The sequence below is a fragment of the Sylvia atricapilla genome, chromosome 3, assembly GCF_009819655.1.
Source record: "Sylvia atricapilla isolate bSylAtr1 chromosome 3, bSylAtr1.pri, whole genome shotgun sequence".
NCBI classification, from domain to species: Eukaryota; Metazoa; Chordata; class Aves; order Passeriformes; family Sylviidae; genus Sylvia; species Sylvia atricapilla.
This window is the reverse complement of record NC_089142.1, coordinates 55,304,429-55,324,739: the sequence shown is the minus strand read 5'-3', so window position 1 is coordinate 55,324,739 and position 20,311 is coordinate 55,304,429. Positions and strand designations below refer to the sequence as shown.

Here is a 20,311-nt window from a genome sequence, read left to right as displayed (position 1 = left end):
TTAAATATTGACTTTTACTCCAAGACTAGGAAAAACATTCTATGTAAAATAAACCCCAAATTGGGTGTTATGGTCACTTAGCTGTATCTGCATGTCTTTTCTCTAAGAATAAGTCGTTTTTCTGTATTTCTAAACTTTATAGGTTGTTTCAAAACCAGTATAGTCAGAAATGCCAGCAGAAATGCTGTGATGTGGCTGTGCCCAAGAGCATAAAATATTTCTGATTCTGGAAAAGAACTTTTTAAGTAGGGCGTCCAATTTTAGAGGGCATTTGGCATTGGAAGGAGGATAGTAGTTGCATTTTGTAAGCTCTTAGAAGTTTTGGTTCTTGTATAAAGCAATCCTTCCACATGTATTATTTGAACCTGCTTATGAGAATAGTGTGAGCGGTTTTAGCTCTGATGAAATGGGGAAGAAGCCCCTTACTGGGGATTAAGTTGTGTGGTCAAAATTCAGTATCTCTTCAGTACAGCTGATGAATACTCAGGCAACATATTAAAGACAGTAAATTTTTAGCCATAGAGATGGACTTCCTCTCATCTAACTTGAGTTATCTCTGGGTCTGAGCCAGCTGCATAATTGACCTTACAGTGGCAAAACTAGCTATTTGTATCATCCTAGGGGATTTGTCAGAAATGTATGAGCTCAAGCATCCCACATATGGTTCAATCTCTCTCCACTGATGGATGAGAGAACCCAGACTGCCAGCCTGTATTAGATAAGTAACTCCCAGATGAGTGAATTAGGGGAGACATATCCCAACTAAAAAAGTAAGGGGAGAGAAGAGACTGTGATAAAAGCAAAAATTGTGAAATAATACTTTTTAAAAAAAATTTGCCTATGGGAAAAATTATCTTTTCTCAACCACAGCCCTGTGTAAATTTTTTGGCACTAAGCTTACAATGTGACTAGTGAAACAGGCTAATCATATAACTAGAAAAATACTTAATTATTTAGCATTAGCTGAGAAGTGCTACATTAGACATATTTTTATATCAGCACTAAAGTTTTCCATTGCTGATCTCCTTAGAAGAGGGAGACTCTTTTCAATTAAAGAAAGGGATGTATTAGAACACACCAGCAGCTGCCAGTTAATCTTCATGTTCTGTTTTGAGGCAAACTGATAAGGAAGTAAAAACTCCAAAAAACTTGTTGCCAAGGGTAACTCTGCTTTTTGACAGTGGAATGCTTTAGTAATACCAAAGACCCCAGTGTGAAAATACAAAGGGACTCCAGTTTAAGAGACTGATTGATTGGAAGCCAGAAGGGCAGCTTGTAGCCTGCAGTACCTAAATGAGGGCACTGATTTTTAACTTGAGTGATACCAGACAGTAACTGCTTGTTACTCTCTGGCCTGAACTTTTACATTTTGCTAAATGTGATAACTCTAGCAGATTGCATCATGCAGCCTGACATAAACAAATGTTCTATATTTTCCCATGCATTCCCCTACAAAGCAATTTCAGCCCCAGTAAATTAGATTGGCAACCAAACAATCGTCTTACGCTGCAGAGCTTGTAAGCTATCTGCCCTTTGATCTGCAGGGCTGGCTCTTTGGTGCAAGCCTGAATTGGCCCATTAGGCTTTGCAGTGCTCAACATTCATGTAACTGAACAGGCTGAAAATTAAAAGTTTCCCAAGCACTGTCCGAGGAAATAACAGAAATACATTAATGTTTCATATTCTGCTAAATTATTTCATATGCAAAATTGTTTAAGGTATTATTCCATTCTGTGATCACAGGTTAAATTATATATGACCACAGATTTTACTGTCCTACCAAACTTTATATTTCTTACATATTTTTATTTTGCAGAGGTTTTCTTTCATTTCACTTGTGAATCTGAACTATAAGAATTCTTAAATTATGCAGTTATTGCATAATTTATTTATTCCATACTTGGCATGCAAAAACAACCAACTTCATTTCTGTCACCAGCAAAGTTGAATGTCAAAGTTAATTTAATTAATTTTCTTCCATTTTTGCTTTCTAAATAAAAACAGTATCCATCCATTAGGGCAATGTATTGACCATGCCAGCAGGTGCTAGGAAAATATATGTACTGTGTGATTTTTTTGGTTAAATGAAAGTCAAATGACAGCAGCTCTAATTTAAAATGTGACCAAAAGTAATCATGGAAAAGGGGAAAGTACAATTTTTTGTAAAGAGTACAATTTTTTGGGAGTTTTACCTCCCAATTCTGAGAGGATCTGTGGGGTGATCTTCAGGAGACCCTTGCTGTTGATTAACCCCATTTTGTCTTGTGTCATGACTTTTTCTTCATCATCCATAGCTTTATATATGATTTTCAAGTAAACCTATTACTAGGTGATGCACTGAAAAGATAAGAAAATTGTCCACACCCAAGCATCTAGCACTCCTTATCATAGAAGGCAACAAAGCACTTCAGAGCAGCACTGGGCCTTAGATGAGCAGTTACGAAGTGTCTTTTGTGCAAATAAGCACAAAAAGTGTCTTTTGTGCAAGAACAGCAGGCTCATAGGTAGTAAAATCTCTCTTGATGGGGCTTGTCTGGATGGGTCACAGAACAAACCCAGCTTGGTCCTGCTAGCATCTTGGCATTGGTTTTGAAGATCAACCTTCTAATTCAGAAAAATCACACTGTAGCAGCATCTTAAACAAATTTTCAATAAGGCAAATTAAAGTGCTCCAATGGTATTTAAGTGGAGCAGAACTGTCTATTCTGATCTAATTGGAGTATCTCTTCAGTACCATCTTTTAATCTGCAACTCCAGCTACTGGTTGTAGTTTTCAGAAGATGATATTATGACTTTCTCCATCTTTGCTTTCACTTGCAATGCACAGTAGTCACATCTATGAACAAAGCATAGATTCATAAACTCCACATTAGTCACAGTGGAAAAATAGACAATGGTCAGAAAAGGCCTCTCCACACATAGGAGACTGTACTGAGTTTGTATGGCTTTGTTTTGATGATGGGGGGGCTACAGGGTGACTTCTGTGAGAAGCCACCAGAAGCTTCCTCCATGTCCAGCAGAGCCAGTCCCAGGTGGCTCCAGGATGCATGTGCTGCCAGCCAAGGCTGGGCCAATCAGGAATGGTGGCAATGCCTCTGGGATAACAGATTTAAGACAAAGAAGAAAGAGTTATTGTTGAGATGTAATTGTGGCCAGTGAATAGCAGAGTGAGAACATGCAAGGGGAACAGCTATCCAGACCCCAAGGTCAGTGCAGAAGGAGGGACAGGAGCTACTCCAGGCACTGGAGCTGAGATTCCCCTGCAGCTCGTGGTGCAGACCATGGTGAGGCAGCCGTGCCCCTGCAGCCCACGGAGGATCACAGGGATGCAGAGATCCACCTGCAGCCCATGGAGGGGCATAGCCTGGAGCAGGTGGATGCCTGAGAGGAGGCTGTGAGCCTGTGGGAGACATGCTGAAGCAGGGTCCTGGCAGGGGCCTGCAGACCAGTGGAGAGAGGAGCCCTCTCTGGAGCAGGTTTCCATGCTGTGGAGCACCCATGTTGGAGCAGGCTGTGCCTGAAGGACTGCACCCTGTGGAAGAGTGACCCACACTGGAGCAGTTTGTGGAGAACTGTTGCCCATGGGATGGACTCACATTGGAGAAGCTCATGGAGAAGTGTCACCCATGAGAAGGATCCTACTCTGGAGCAGAAGAAAGACTCCTCTCCCTGAGCACTGGGAAGAACAAGGTGTGATGAATTGACCATAACCCCTTTTCCCCATCTCTCTGCACTGCTGTGTCCTTTCCATTACTGTGTCTTAAGCTGCTGGGACTAAAACTGTGTCTTTCTGAAGAAAGAAAAGAAAGAAGAAAGAAAACTGTCTTTCTTTCTTTCTTTTTTATGAAGTGCCAATCACAGTTTTGGTTTCTAGATAATTGCTCTGGTATAATTTTAATACAGACTTTAAAAGAACCACGCAGTCTGAAAATAGCCTTTGTTGTGTGACTTCCTTCGTGTGTTGATGGGTGATGAAGTCCTGCAGAAGGATATACCAGGATCTGACTCTGGGTGAGAAAATGTGGAAATAGTATTAATGTGATTGTTACTTAACTGCATTTATTTTGTAAGCTGTCTTATGTTTGTATATTAACTCTGTGGATATAAATTTTTAGAGAGTTAGGAGCGATAGTTCCTGAAAGTTGCTCTGTAGACTGTCATGTCAAAATCATGAGCCTTGTTCTTATTTTATCATCTGCTTTCCTTTTAAACTGAAGGTGCCATGGTGTGCAGGTCGGTGGCTGCTCTAAGAGCTCAGTATCTGAATGCCTAAGGTCTTTCTCACATGTAGTCCCTTTTGGTAGCCCCTCGCAGAAGTCAGCATGTCATTTTCAGAAAACGTGTTTCCTAGTAGTGTCCTTTTTTATGTGCAAAACAAGAAAGGGACACGCTTCAAGTCTCATGTGTTCTGTCTTCAGGCAAAGCTGCCCACTCACTCCCCAGCAGGAGGAGAAAAAGTGTAATGTTATTTAGCTGCACGAGCAAGGCAATTGTTTTGCAGTTCTACAATAGAATTTAAACCTCTTCCATTGTGCCTCAAAGAAATAGATGTTGCTGTGCAAGAATGGTGATTCCATGAACAAACGGGAGTACCTCCACTGACTTTATTTGTACTATTCAAATTATATGTTCCTCTTGAATAAATATAAACTCTTTATTGGCTACCTGTTATGGACTTAGGCCTGAAACATATTTGGTTACATATTACTTTATTATGATATTGTTTTCATAAGGAAGTAATGATGTTCATGATTAATTGCCAATTAATTCTGCTTGAAGTGTGTCAGCTGTGCTGCAAAACTATGGCCATCCTGAAGACCACAACCACTGCCAGTGGCTCTGCTGCTTGGGAATACAATGAGTGTACTGCCAGGATGCATAACCAAATGAAACATGTTTTTGCTTGACCTGAGCTTTTTCTGAGATTTCTCCTCAGGGTTATACTTTTTAACTATTACTAAATGCATTATCTTAAATCTTTAGGCATACGTCAGGCAGAAACAGTGTTTTGTTGTTATTTCTTTGAGGTATCCTTCCTTTGGATTTAGTCTAAATTACTATAAGTCTTTAAAGTCTGAAATTCCTTATGAGTGGCAGAGTTCCAGGTAATTAATTAGGAATAAGAACTTAAGAATGGACTTGATGGCAGAGAGAACAAGAAGTCCTAAACCCATCTCTAACTCTTGTTTTTAAATGTTTGAGCTTATTGTTTATAATGTTTTTGATTCCTCTTTCTTAGTTAAAATATTTAAGTTGTTCAGCAGAGTGACCTGCAGAAATCTGGATGTACTATGAGTAGCACTCTATGGGGGTAGAAGAATTTGTGTAAATTTAGATATATAGACTTCTCTCCAAGCTAAAAGCACAGCAACATTTTAATTTTACCTGAAAGTACATATTCTTTTCCAATAAAAATTCTAAACCTTAAAACAGAGGTTTGTTAATTACTTCTTAATGCTGTATACTAATAAAACCTAAACAAGAGCCTTTGTTGAACAACTCAGTCACAGACTAAACAAATCCTCGTTTTTACACCAAGAACAGGAATTATCTGTGCTTTGAATAAGATTTTTCATTCATGTAGTAAGGACCTTTCCTCCTCAGTGATGTTAGAATTTTTGTTCTACATTTAGAAGAATACCCCAAACCAGTTAAGCCCAAATGCCAACAATATGGCTTAAATCAATCAATCAGGTAATATTTTTATTTCAAACTAAAATGATATCTGATATTTTAATCTCACTATAGGAAAAAAAAAAAAAAAAAAAACAACCCAACCCTCCACACATATTAAGTACAAATCACACAAATTTCAATGCCTTAAATTGCATGGAAGTTTCAGTCTGGAAAATTTCCATCCTCCAGGGAAATCTTACCTAATCACATTATAAGATTAGGGCTGGAGATGGTTTCTGTTTCCTGGGCCTTTTTCTTGTCTACATCTCTTTTTAAATTTGAATTTAAAAAACCAAGGGCTGTCACTAAATGCTCAGATTATATTTTTCTCCATCTGGAAGGTATGAAAAATGTGTATGAGAATAATTATATTATGCAGTTATGATGCTTGTGGTACCTCAGAGTTCCTGCAGTTAATTCAGCAAAATATACACCTTTCTAAGTGGCACAGTATAAACTCAGAAGGAGTTGGAATAGAGATGATTTACAGGGATTTGTTAGAGGTGATGACTGAATTTAGGATGTGGACTGTACAGTGAGGAAAACAGGAATGAGCACTAAGCTGTGTATGTGCGAATGATCTCAGGAAAGATTACAGCAGCTAGTCCATGCTAGACTGCAGCCAGCTGAGCAGTGGAAGTGTCTCTTTCAGCTCAAACTATTCTGTGGCATTAATTTAATGCTTTCTGACAGATGGGGTAGGGTGGAGGCATGGGGAGGGTGGTCCCTGCCTGACCCCAGAGTGCCTTAACTCTGGGCTGAAAGTCTGCCGCAGATCTGTGTCCCAGATGTGACACTGGTGTAGGCAGGCTCTTCTAGTAACATGAGAGAGCTGTTTGGTTGTTAGTCTTCAAATCCTGGTCTGCCCTGGAGTCATGGACTTCAACATCTACCCCAGCTTAGAGCATGTTTCCAGCTCTTGTTTTAGCTCAGCACACCTCCAGGTTTTGTGCAAGAAGCAGTGTTAGGCAGCAAACGTCTGGTGGTTTTCTTTCAGAATATTTATAAGAAAACAAAGCCATATTACTGAGATTTTTTTTCTGGAATACATGGATTTATTTTTTTTCTGAAAAAGACCCAACTTTATAAAGCCAAATATTTTAAGTGTTTGCTTTTGTGAAGAAAAATCTAAAACCCTAAAAATGATGGTTTGGATAAATATTTGATCATTTCACAATTACATTTTTAAAAAATCTCAGAAAAAATCTTTATGAATTTTAATGAGAAGAAATCATGTCACAATTTGAAAAAAAATTCTAAGATAATTTTTTAATATATGTGCTTGGTGCACATTTTCAAAATAAGTACAAAGACCAAAGTAATCAGTAAGAATGTAATAGTTCTTCCTGATGAGGAGTACAGATATCAGAGACCCTATAACTTGGTCTTCTGCAAAGTTTTCAAGTGAAATCAGCCAGTACTCAATTTCACATCCATCACTTTTTGTTCTGAGTTAATCAGAGACATGGCAATTTCATATAAATGAATTAACCAACCACAGACTAGAAACTCTCCTAGATGTAGCAGTGCTAGTATAAAAATCAAATTTTTACTCTCCATTTTGAGACTAAAAAAATTACATTTTCTTCCCTGTGTCACCACTGTCTACCCACATGAGGTGTTGTGTAAGTCTGCAGTCTTATTCAGAATCATTTACATGGCAATACACTGTACCATTGTGTCTTTTAAATGTAAGATTAATATGGAACTACCTGTTTGAGCCAGAAAAAAAAAAAGTCATGATTTTGTTTGACATTTTAGTGTAGAAACATTGCTGCAAACACATCAGAAACTTGTTGTTATTTCTATATATGAGAATAAAGTCAGATTTTGATTTTCTGATATTTTGTGGGCCATATTTTCTAAGTAGGGACACTATAGTGAGATTATGGATATATTTGAATAACTTTCATCATTTGCACAAGCAGGCATAAAGAACAAACTATGTTTATTACCATCAAAGAAATCATAACAAATAAAAAATAGAAAAGCAAGAATAAGCAAGAAAGACTTCCAGGTTTCTGGAGATGTTTTGAACTTGTAGGAAATCTAACTTCTTGTAACACTTGAACTGTTTTCATTTTCCTCCTATTTAATACATCACACATTAATATCTTGATCCTGCTTATCATCAACTTGAGATGCAAGGCACTGTTGTGTTAAAATTTTGGCTTCCTTTATAAGGGGGAAAAAAAAAAACAACCACCAAAACATATGACAGTGTTCAGATTGTGCAATAGATAAAGTGATAATAGGAAACAGAGAAGAGAGGAAGCAAAATTGAGGATGAGTAAGCTGGCCCTGGCAGATAAAAACATTTTCTTTATTCATGTGATAGCAGCCTGTTGACTAAAATAAGGGCTTTTGTTAAAATGAGAGGTGAACAGTACATGTCATCTTGTTTAACATTCTAATGACTAGAAATTTTTTTATTGTCTATTTTTTGGAAGTCAGCATTTTCACAAGTCCTAAGAGACTGGATGAAGGGAGCTCTTTAAAGTCTCTCAGCCTGCCTGATGACTACAAGCCAAGCACCATGACCATAACCCATACTTTTGGTTGCAGAAGGAAGTGCCTTCACTTACATTTGAATGTGATATATTTTAAATGCTTCCTTCCATGGGAACCCTGTTTTGAAGTGCTTGAGGTTTATAGTACATCTGTTATTTCTTTTTTCTGTTAGTGGAAGTCAGGTTCATGTGTTTCAGAATGCTCAGTTTGAAAGACTTTTTGTCCAAGCTTTCAAGAAATGTGCAGAGGAAGAAGCATAAAGCAAATGATCATGAATAATAAACCATGATCTTCTTCCTGCAGGTTTTATGAAAAACAGGAGAGGTTTTTTTCTTGTTGCATGCACTTACATTTTGCAATCCCAAACACTTTGGGCATTTTGATGTGGGGTGGATGTAGGGCTTTTGTTCTCCATGCCTCTGGCAGTTAGGAAATGTCAAGCAGAAAATGCACTTTGCCTGCAGGGGAAGAAGTCACCGAGGTGCCGGGTGGGGCAGTATCTCTGCAGGCTTATTCACAACACAGCAGAGAGATGGGCCCTGACAGATGGGTCTTCCTTGCATGTCAGCAGCAGTGAAAATTCCACAGAACAACCTCAAAGAATGAGGTAAAATGGGGAAGATAGGTAGTTATATGCATATTCCTTTTTAGTCTTCCTTCAGTTTCCTTCTTTATTTCTTTGGCTAACAAGAGGTTGGTAGGAAGTGGCAAGGACAGAGGAAGGAAATACATTTCAAAGTCACAGGTTCCTTCATAATGAAGGTGGATTCTCTTTTTCACTACAACCCATCTAAATTATTCAGTTATTGCTTATCTTACTGCTTGGCTCAAAGTGTCATTTTAGTGTCCTCATGTAGTAAGAGACCAGAGCAAACAAAGCCTTGTTTATTTGAGAAAAAATGAGGTTTGGGAATTTATTTTTGGCTTGGAACAAAGTAATCTGTACAGATGTTCTTTGTGGAAAGTCAGAGAGGAAGTACGAGGCATCCTAAATAACTAACCTATTCTATAAGCTAAAATGACTAATAGTTGAGTAAATAGGGCAGCACTCACCTGGGGTGTAGAATGGCACATTTAAACCTCTGCTTCAGTTTAACATTACAGTAAGAGCATGGGATTGTATTTTTAAATTTTCTTCTGAAGTTATTCTAGTAAGTAAATACAGTTAGTTATTCTTCAGATCAGAGAAGTGTCTAAGGGCTCTGGTCATCTTCCTTCTCTTGTTTCATATTATGAAACAAGAAATAATGCTGTGAGCCTTAGGGAAATAGCCATTAAAATATTTCCATACACTTTGGAACAACGCAGGATTAATGAGATTTTCCCTAAGTTTTTTTAATAGAATTTTGATCATTCTAATATTTTCTTTCTAACTTATTTTTATGCTGTTTAGAAGGGGAAAGTGGAATTTCTCTTTAATTAAGTTGTAGTAAAACTGTATGAAAGGCATAACTTCACTGCTGCTCTTCATTATTTATTTCTGCATCTGAAGAGTTTAAGTTTTCCTACAAGATACATTGGAAAGATGTGTAAGGATTTGTTCTAGTTTTTGTTTTTCTTTTCCTCACTTAGGAAAGCCAAACAAAACTGCTTTTTGAAGTGCTGTAATTATTTAGGTAACTGACACTAAAAACCAATGACAGGATGTGAGTTTCTAATTTTGGTGATGTCCCATGGTTTTGAGGGGAAGCTGGTTTTGAAGTAGTGATTAAAAGCACAGCAGGTGCTGGGATCTTGTAGCAGCAGGCAGAACTATCACATAGTTTTTTTGTTGGGACAAAAGTCATGAGTTTTTTGGGTAGATATAGGGATAATATTCCCATAACCATTTTCTTGACTAACATATACAGTATGCAGAGTTCCAAAATTCTTGAGATACATTCTGGTATTTAATGTATAAGCTGCCATGTTATGACTGTGTTTGGCTTCTGCAGTACTTGGGTAAATATGCAGGTGTATGATGGAGCAGAGGGAAGAAGCAACATCAAGCTGAAATGGATTTCTGAGTCTTTGTCATTTAGTCTGATATATTGGGGAATATATTCTTATTTCTTGGGAAAACTGACTTATCTTCTTCAAAAATACGTTTTACTTCCGTAGTTCAGTAATTCACAGTGACAATAATGCTAACTGAAACAAGGATTACTGAGAAGAGTACAGATGAACCCTTATGGAGTATTTCAGTCTTGCCTCCAGAATAAAACTTGGGTCCATCTGAATCAATTGGCATCCTTCCACTGACTTCTAAGTGCAGGGAAGTGGTTTGTGCTCTTCTTGCGTGGACATGCAGGTACTCAGCAGCATCTGAGCTCCTCAAGAGCACAACTTCAATGAACTTTGCAGATTCATGTCAGCAAGGGTGGCGTTGATGCGCACAGGCTCTGGCTACTTCCTCCTGCCCTTCCTCTTTTGTAATTGATCTAGTGGTTTGAACAATATGCAGAGAAAGAAATCGTGTTGACAATATTTTAATAATGTAATAAACTGCTCTTGCTTACCGTGTTCTTGTCCTCCAGTAGCACATGAATGTGCTTGCAAAATGAAATGGATGCAAATTTAGGATGCATATATATTCTATTCCTGTTTAAAGTAACCTTCTTTTTCGTAATACTGAAAGGCAATACTGCATGGCACCCTGTATCATCAAAACTTTACTTTTCTTGTGAAAATATTAATCTTTATCTTACTGAACTTGAAGGTAGATATGATAAAATGGGATGAAATCTTTGAAAGCAAAAGTGAGGGAAAAACTTCTTTGATTTTAATGCTGTCTTCTATATGCTGATATTTTGTGTAATATGATTTTTATGGAATGCAAAATAATTCTCACCCCAGGGCCATCATCTCTGACAGAGATGGTTTAACATCACCCATCCAACCAGAGAGTGAACACTTACATGGAAATTAAATAATTTTAGCCTACGCAGAAGTTCTGTGGTCTAATTAAACTGAGGGCACTGGTGCACCACTGAGAGCCCTCCAGCTCATCACTGCCATAAACAGGCAGGAGCACCCAACCTCTCGAGAACTACATCATGTTAATAAAGTCTTTACAACCAAGCAGAGTAAAAAAAAAAAAAAAAAGTAGTTCTAATTTCTTGTAGATGTCAAAAAAAATTTTAAGTCTGTTTTGAGCTGCTGAGGAATGTGGGGTATACCTCTAGGCTCACCCTAGATGTACAGAATTTATAGGCAGCTGTAATTTGAAATAGTACAAAAGAGACAGAAACAGGAATGAAAACCTCTGAGTAGTTTATATCCCCTCTCCTGCTGGAATGTGGCTAAACAAGATTGGGCAGGGAGAAATAAAAGTGACAGTGCAAGACTAGGATGGGATAAAACAAGCAAGAGATTTTGTCCAGATGCAGAATTTTTTCCCTGCTCCTTATTAATGCACTTGGGCAAAATAAAAGTTTTGGAAACTTTATTCCTTGAGTTTTCAGAGTGCTGAGATTTCATCTCAAGCTAAGTACAATCTAACATTGAGTCTCCCCTTTAAAAATAGAAGTACCATAGAACTTTTAGTCCTGTCTTCACACCTGTGTTGAAATAGTCACACTGAGATATGTTTTCCTTTTTTTTCTTTTCATTTTATCATTGACAGGTTGAGCCATTGATCCAGAAAGGCCACGAGAATCTGGTGCACCATATCCTGCTCTACCAGTGCAGCAGCAATTTGAATGACAGTGTTCTGGACTATGGGCATGAGTGTTACCACCCCAACATGCCGGACTCTTTTCTTACATGTGAGACGGTCATTTTTGCATGGGCCATTGGAGGAGAGGTAGGATGAATGTCTGCCTAGCATGGTTCATCCATGGGGCATTGTAAGGGAGCGTATCATCATGAAATTTCTTCCTAGTATATTAGTGATTACTTAATCTGTCTGTTTTTAAGGGTACAGGATCACGTAAATGTCTCATCAGTAAGTCCTCAACCTCCTCTTGGCCTTTCAAGTGTGTAATGCAGTGGGCATCCTGAGTGACAACTCAAAACAATGAAAATAGTAGAAAGGGAGTTGATGCCCTAGGGGAGAAAAATAGCTGTGGAGAATGGAAATCTGTCACTGTATCAGCTTGTCCCATCTGATGTGGAAATACTTTGCCTCCAGCAATGACCAGTATGTGCTACCTATGGATAATGACAGAAAGAAAAGCAGTATCTGTGTATGACTTCAAAAAAGACAGAGGCAAAACCCTCCAAATGAAGTTGTACATAAATTTATTTAGTTTTGTGACTCACCAGGACTTGGTTTCATTGTTGCCCCGTTCAGGCTTATCATTCTGAAGTTTTCTACCTGTCCAAAGAAACATCATTTCAGTGTAGGAGAGATGCTGTGTTAGTGCAGAGACAGCATAAGGACTGCTTTGCTATGGCAGTGGGGCATATCTACAGAAAATACAGGCTGTGATTCCATGCTCACCCCAGGCTGTGTTTGCAGCTTATTTCATGTTAATTTAGACTTCAGTTAATGCTTTCAGCTGACATAACACAACATGACTGCCAAAGGAATCCCAGCTCTTTATGCCCTTGATTCACTGTGTGCCCACCCAAATGATGGTTTGGGCACAGAGAGGGGCTGAGGTGATGCTACTTTCTAGAACCTTAATTTACCAGCCTGCAGACCAAAACCATCTGCAAATGCTGCTGTGTGAGGAAGCAGGAGCTGCTACTTGGACCCATTGAAAGAAGTTTAATCCACTACGAGCATTATCCCTGGTGTATGCTTTGTGCATTTTTGCCATCAGCTATGTTCTGACCTAGTATTTGTACTTTCAACTATCTTAATCTAAGTGAAATTAAGAATTCATATAAATAAATTATTATTTGACAAGCCCTATGGAGGTTTTTGCAAGGCTGATCCTGTTGTTAAAGGTCTGCAGAGAGGAATCTGACAGATCTGGGTTGCATTCAGGTTTGCCTAAGTACCCATTTCACTAACTTTAGCTTATCCTTAGGTAGAATGAAGGTGATAATAATTTTTACTGTATACTACAATTAACTCATTAATGTCCATCAAGCATCAGAAAACTGGAATCTTAAATTGCACATTTCAGAAAGTTAGAATGTCAAATGAATATTATAATATTAACTATATACAATGAAATGGTACAGATTGATTCCAGTTGAAGTGAATTTGGTAGATGAGTTCACTTAGGAGATACTGGTATTTTGGTTTGAATCGGTAGTGAGCTTTTGAAGCAAGTCTCCCAGTTATCTGCACTTTGTTTATCATCATGAGTGGTTTGAGAATTTCCACAGGCCTCCCTGGGATGAAGTTAAAATAAATGTGCAGGGGTGAACCCAGGACCTTTAGCATTAATAGGGGTTTAGTGCATGAGACCTGACCAGAGCTTGTCTAGAGGAGCATCATTTGGGGCAAGTGGGTCCAGCACAAGATGTTGCATCATGCAGAGCTACTTCTTTTGGACTGTCGGCTTGGTAGTGGAAGCATAGCCATGAAGATCACCTTTATTGTTCAGATCGTTTTACTTAGAATACAGTTACTTGTGCACAAAAAGCCAGTTAATTGCATGCAACCTCAATATTCCCTGGAAGTTACTGCTTTTAGAAGCTGGGAACATTTAAAATGTTGATTCACTTTTTCATAAAGGTTTTATTGTCAGACTAATTGCTTGATGATGCAATGTTTATAAGTTTTAAATGGAATTTTTCCTTTTCTGCTCAAACAATAAATACAGAATAAATAATCATAAGATCACAGGATAATGCAGGTTGGAAAGGACCTCAGGAAGTCTCTAATTCAGCCTCCTACTCAAAGCCGGGTCAGAGGTGAGATTAGACTAGTTTGCTCAGAGCCTTGTCCTCTGGGAATCATGGGAATCTTCTATTTTATATTGACGTAGTTATTAAGTTTATTGAGTACATAACAGGTAAATTTTATCACAATGCCATGTTCAGAAAGCTGTAAAAGAAGTTATATTTGTAAATTTTATCATTAATGTGGTCGTGTCATTGCAAGAAGGAGTCAATGTACTAACAAAGAGAAATTAACTTTAACTGTGGCAGAAAATACCTTAACTCTTCATTGATTTCTGTGTGTATTTATTGCTAGGGCTTCACCTACCCTCCTCATGTTGGCTTATCCATTGGCACAGCAGCCGACCCTCTGTTCGTCCTTATGGAGGTGCATTATGACAATCCATCATTCACAGAAGGTCGGTAGCCTCACACTCTTTAAAACATGCCAGACTAGAGAATGTACTACACACAAGTGCTCATCCCTCCACTGCATGACAAACAGAGCAAATAAAAGCTGAGGGTTATTTTTTCCTGATCAATAGTTCCTGGTTCACTGTGTTTTTCCCACTGCCCTTGAATATTTTTTTTTTTGTAGTATTTTTTTAGATAGACATCTACATGAACTGTGAACAGTTTGTAAAGCATATGCTCTGGTTTTAGACCATTGACAGGGTAATGTCGGTTTATCTTAAAAGGTAAGCTTTTAATTTATAATAGTGTTTTAAAATTGTTCTTCCTGAATTTAATTATATTTGGAAGAAGTAAAAGGGAGAAACCAAGGATCCCAGGAAAATCAGGGAAATTTTGAAGATGCCTTTGGGAAAGATACTTTTTTTGTTCTGAAAGAGAAGTTTATTAACCCACTGTACCTGAGAATATTGTGGTGGTTGCTACATATGAACTGAGTAAAATCCAATGCAGCATAGTATACTGACTTTCTTTACACCCCCATGTATTAAAATAAAATTTGCTATGTGGGCTATGGCATTCTGCCTTACCATCATTTTCCATCTTCATCTTTTAAGTTAATTTTTTTTTAATTTAGTGACAGACTCTCTGCTTTCAATGTGTGGGATACAATAAACTTCATTTGTGTCATTGGTATTGTATGCTTTTTCATCAAATGTTGCATGAAAGCCTAAGAAGTCACATGCTGAAAAATTGTGTCAGATTTGATTGTGTCCCTAAATCCATCATTTTGTTTGAATTGACTGTGCTGTATGATAGTGTTGGTTTAGCTCAAGTAGCACAAAAAAACTGGACATTGATAATGTTTTGTTTTCTTTTAAGCAATAGGAACAATTTTACGTTGCTCAGATGGTCCCAAAAGACCTGGGAAAATTCGGATAGTGTAGGCAGAGCAGGGTGTTTGTAATCCAGGCCATGCTTCTTCTCCTCCCTGGCAAAATACATAGTGTAAGATTGTGCCAGATCAGGAGTGTAGACCTGGGTGCTCCATCTGCTTCAGGTGGGGACAAATGAGTTCTCCTGACACGACAGCAAACCTGCCACTGGGTCACCTTCATTTGTGTGTTTTGGCACCTGCATTTTCCCAGCTTGGGTCTTGTGGTGAAAGGCTGCACTGTTTGCCTCACATTGTGACCTGGGGTAATGTTTTCCTAAGTGACTCAGATTGGTAGTGACTCTTGGCTCACAGTCAGGAGGAGTTCAAACATTTTTTATGGATGGGTTTCACTGTTTCTGGTTTTGTAGTCATTAACATTCACTTCTCATTTGAAAGGTGGCCTCTTTTGAGACTGTTTATCAGAAACTCTGACATACCAGAGTTATGTCATACATAAGAGTGTCTGACATTTAGACCTTAACAATGTCTAACAATTTCTGAAGCAGAAATACCACAAAGGAAAAATTTAAGTTGATGAGGTTGTACAAATATTTCCAGGAAGGACATGATTATGGGTTCCCAAATGCTAAAGTTGGGATGTTGTGGGACATGATGTATCACCTTAAATGTGCCTTTTATGCGGCAGAACATGGCTGATTACCATTCTTAATTGGCTATGCATAGTTTCTTTATTCCTTAATAATTCTATGCACTACTCCATCTTAGGTGTTTTAGTGACTGGGTAACAGTCCCTGCTCTGTCCCTCTGCCATTTGCTTATCTTAAAATAGACTGCTGATATCATATTGATGTAAAATTTGGCTTCAGGCACTGCTATGTCTGTTTTGTTTTTCAGAAGACTAATATAGGTCACTAGGAAGCATCTTACCTTCTCTGAGATATTTCATATGTTTTTTGCATTTTTCAGTCTCAAAATTGAAATTATTTCAGTTACTATTCAAAAATACAAAAAATGAATAGATGAACTAATAGAATGTAGTTCCTGTGCAAACAAAAATTAACCCTTTTTTTGTGTGTATCTTGACTAATAAAAATATTCAAAGCATTTAGATTATAAAGGCAACATAAATTATTAATAGATGCACAAATAAACACATATGGCTAAACATATGTGGGTGAACAAAATAGGTTTGTATTATTTTGACACAGCTTCCAAACAGCGGGCTTTGGTTCTTTCAATTAATTTTTGAAATCAAGATAAGTCCTTGAGTCAGAGTACATAGTACTCTGTAATTGTCTTGTCTGCTTCGCTTAAGGTGGGTGTATTGTCTACCAATCTGAGATTTAGTAAGGCAATTTTCATGTTTAATTGATGCTCCCTTAATTGGAGAAATTGTAAAAGGGATGTAATTTTTAATCTCAGGTAGGCTATAATGTAACAGGCAATCCAAAGCAAAAGGAAAATTTAATTAATGGTATTACCCCAGATGAAGAAATAGCTAAAATTCTCAACTAGAAGACAGCATGTGGCTTGAAAATCTTAAGGAGAAAAAAACACATCCTGCCTATGGTTTCACTCATTTCCATGTTATTGAGGTTGATTCCTGTTGATTCCTTGATTTTCATGTAGAAAACTTATGACATAGCATGAAGAAAAGGAAGCAATTTGGTTTGGGGTTTTTTCCTCTTTTAAAAAAGTGGGTTTTAGCCATGGCTAACTGTGTTCTTTTGTTGCAGGCTTGATAGATAACTCTGGTTTGAGGCTAATTTATACTCCAGTTTTAAGGAAATATGATGCTGGGGTTATTGAAGCTGGTCTTTGGGTGAGCCTCTTCCACAATATCCCACCAGGCATGCCTGAATTTGTGTCAGAGGGTCATTGCACACTGGAATGTCTGGAAGAGGTATGTCTCTTGCCTAAATCCACTGGTTTTCCTTCATGGACATAACTGGAAGAGTCACTTGAACTTCTTGGGTGGATTGATAGTTACAGTCAAAAGATGTGAGCAAAGGCATGTGGTGGTACATGTTATCTTCCAAAATTTTGTCTTTTTAAACTGGGTACTTGGCATGCTCACTACTCAGGCTGCGTTACTTATTTCAGTAGTAATGGATGACACAGGGCTTGCAATGTTTTAATTTTGAGTTCAGTATGTAAGCATGCGCAGCTTTCCATGGCAAAGCTATTAATAACTCTGAATAGCTAGATGAGAAAAAAAAAAAAATAAAAAAATTGAGGCTAATTCAGACCTGTGTATGTGAAAAAGGCTTCTAATGATGAAGTGAAAGCCTGAAAGGTATTCTTACACCAACGACAGAAACTGAAGACATGAACAGGTTTTACATTTATCACGTACTTGGTTTCATTAAAATAACTTAAATATCTCTGCAGGTAATAGAAGTCTAAGATCTGTAGTGACTCTATAATGGGAGAGTCTCATATACTTTGTCATTTATAGAGAAAGGTGGAATTAATAACAAGGTTTACAGTGAAGGCCAAATTAGATAAAAAAAATCAGATTTGTTCTTGGCGGTGTTAAATGTTATGTATTGTCCTGGCATTTTTCAGCCTTAGAAGTCTTGAGTAACCCATTATCATGAGGTTTCTGACCATAGGGCTGTTCTTGAAAGGTATTGTGATAACAGATTATTTCTACCTTGAGCTCTGAGCAAGAATTAAAGTTGAGCATACTCAGTGCAAAGTTTAGATCAGTGGATCTCAGTTAGAATGGGAGTGAATTCAGATTTTTGTCAATTTGGAAAAGTTAATTTGTAAATGTTTTCTACCTGGAAAAAGTTATAGATGTAAACTTACAGTATTTCACTACCAGTTCACTCAAAGATGGAAAGTAGAGGATCTCTCAGTTTAAAGTGCACCTCTTGGCATCATTCATAAGTGCATAGAAATTCTTTTTCACGATAAACATCCACTTTCATTACTATCAGCCATTAGCACCAAAATAATGTGCAGGTTTAAGTACAATTCCCTTTAAAGTCTTAAAACTATTGAGAATTATTTGCAGTCCAGTTGATTTTCATTTAAAAAAATGTGTGTGTTAGGAGTAAATAATCACAGAAAAAACTCTAGCCTTTTTTGTACATAAACCCTGAATTTCACTTACAGTTTTGGTTTTGCTCCAGACCTCATTTTTCAGTAAACTGAGTGAATTCAAAACGCATTAATGAATGTATTTTCATTCTGTTTGCAGGTGGCATTACATTACATTACTTGGGAGCACTGATGGTGTTGGTTTCTCTTGGCCAGGCTCTAGGTGCTGAGAGACCTGCTGGGATTCAGGTGTTTGCAGTTCTTCTCCACGCTCACCTTGCTGGCAGAGCTATCAGGATGCGCCACTTCCACAACGGCGAGGAGCAGAAGCTACTTGCTTATGACGATGAGTTTGACTTCAACTTCCAGGAGTTTCAGTACCTGAAAGAAGAGAGAACCATCTTGCCAGTAAGACAGTCTTAATTCTTTTCCTGAAAATGTTTAAGAGATCGTGTGCCTAACATTTTCTCACCTTTATGATTAAATTTGCTACAGAATTTCTTGGAGTAGCATCATAGAATTCTTGGATGTTCTGGTAGTTTTTCCACTTATCACATAGTCACTATTGCATTAAAGTTTCAGTGTCCACATGAGTCATCACAGAACGGGCTTGGTTCACCAAATCAAACTATTCTTTGGATGTGTTTGATATCCATAATAACTTGATTTGAACTTTGCTATTGCAAATATTTGAACAAAGCAGATTAGAAAATCGCTTGTGTGCCTGGCTGTGCCATCTTCATGCATCCAGAAAGATGAGTAATGGAAATGCCACCACATGGCTTTACAGAGCTGTGGGACCAAGTAGCATATCTTCAGTATTAACACACAGCAAGTATCCAGCCTTAGAAACATGTTTAAAAATCAGCCAAATCTTCTGTTTGTTTCACAGTTTTTGCTGTTGGGAGTAAAACTCCATGCTCATGTTCCACCTGATGTTTCACTTGTAAACAAAACCCTTTGAAAGAAGAAACCATACAACTCTATCTACTGTATTCCTGAAAATAATGCAACATAACTTGTAGAAGTATTTCGACTACAATTATAAAGCTGTAGTTATGTATAGGTATTGCATGAGAAGAATCTGTATTTTTTTGTGTGTCTCTCATTTAAACATTATTCACTCTTTAGTTCCACCCAGTATCTTTTTTAAGTTTTGACATGATGACAGAAATTGTAGTGCTGAAAGTCTGGGTGATCCAGATCTGGCCAGCAAAGCAGCATGTGCTGGTGCATGTGAAAAAGCATGTTATTAAATTGCCAGATGCAAAATGTCAGAAAATGGAATTTGTTTACAATTGGAACCACTAAGGGAGACAGATCTGAAAAGACCATTGAAATGACTGAACTTCAAGTATGGTCAGGAGCCCCCTTCAGGGGCTTCTCTTCAAGCCCCCTTCTCTCTCCCTCTTCCACACTGTGAGACTTTGATATTTGTACTTAAAAGACAAGAAGCTAAAATGCTAACTTTATGATTTAATTTCTACAGTAAAACCTGGATGTTCAAGTGCAGCATTTACTCTTTGCAGTCAATTTGTAGTCTTGGGGCTTCAAAGACAAACAGGTGTTACCTCCTTCAGGAAAGAAGGTTGAAGGTTTTAGGAAGAGGGCTAGCAGAAGATGACAGGTTTGCAGAGAAAGCCTGTAATATTTTTAGGAAAATCCGTGCAATTCCAGCAGAAGGCCTCTTAAAATTCAAGAACATAAGGGGATGGACAACAGTAAAACTATAAAGGGTATTTGATAGTAACAGCAACTTGACAAAAAAAGCCAGCTTGAGTAGAAGATGGAATTCTTTCTCTGAAGAGAATCATTTTTTTATGCCTTCCATTGTTTTCATCTTATGCAAAACTACCAGTGAAGCTTTACATACATCTTCTGGTGTAATTCAGAGAACCATTTAATCAGTTAACTAATAGTATGATTTTTCATGTGAGTTCTTGTTACACTCTTGGGAGGGCTTATAGAAAGAGAGAATATCATTCTTTCAGCTTGTGGAGTCCAGGT

At 37.7% G+C, this 20,311-nt stretch overlaps 1 protein-coding gene across 1 annotated transcript in view; it reads left to right on the top strand.

Annotated features, from left to right (window-relative positions):
- Window positions 1-20,311, top strand: part of MOXD1 (monooxygenase DBH like 1) — a 49,000-nt gene that overhangs the window by 20,479 nt on the left and 8,210 nt on the right. The window contains exons 5-8 of the mRNA XM_066314341.1: window positions 11,792-11,971; window positions 14,264-14,366; window positions 16,993-17,159; window positions 18,521-18,712. Coding sequence (XP_066170438.1) covers window positions 11,792-11,971; window positions 14,264-14,366; window positions 16,993-17,159; window positions 18,521-18,712 — 642 coding nt within the window. The remainder of the gene's footprint in view (window positions 1-11,791; window positions 11,972-14,263; window positions 14,367-16,992; window positions 17,160-18,520; window positions 18,713-20,311) is intronic.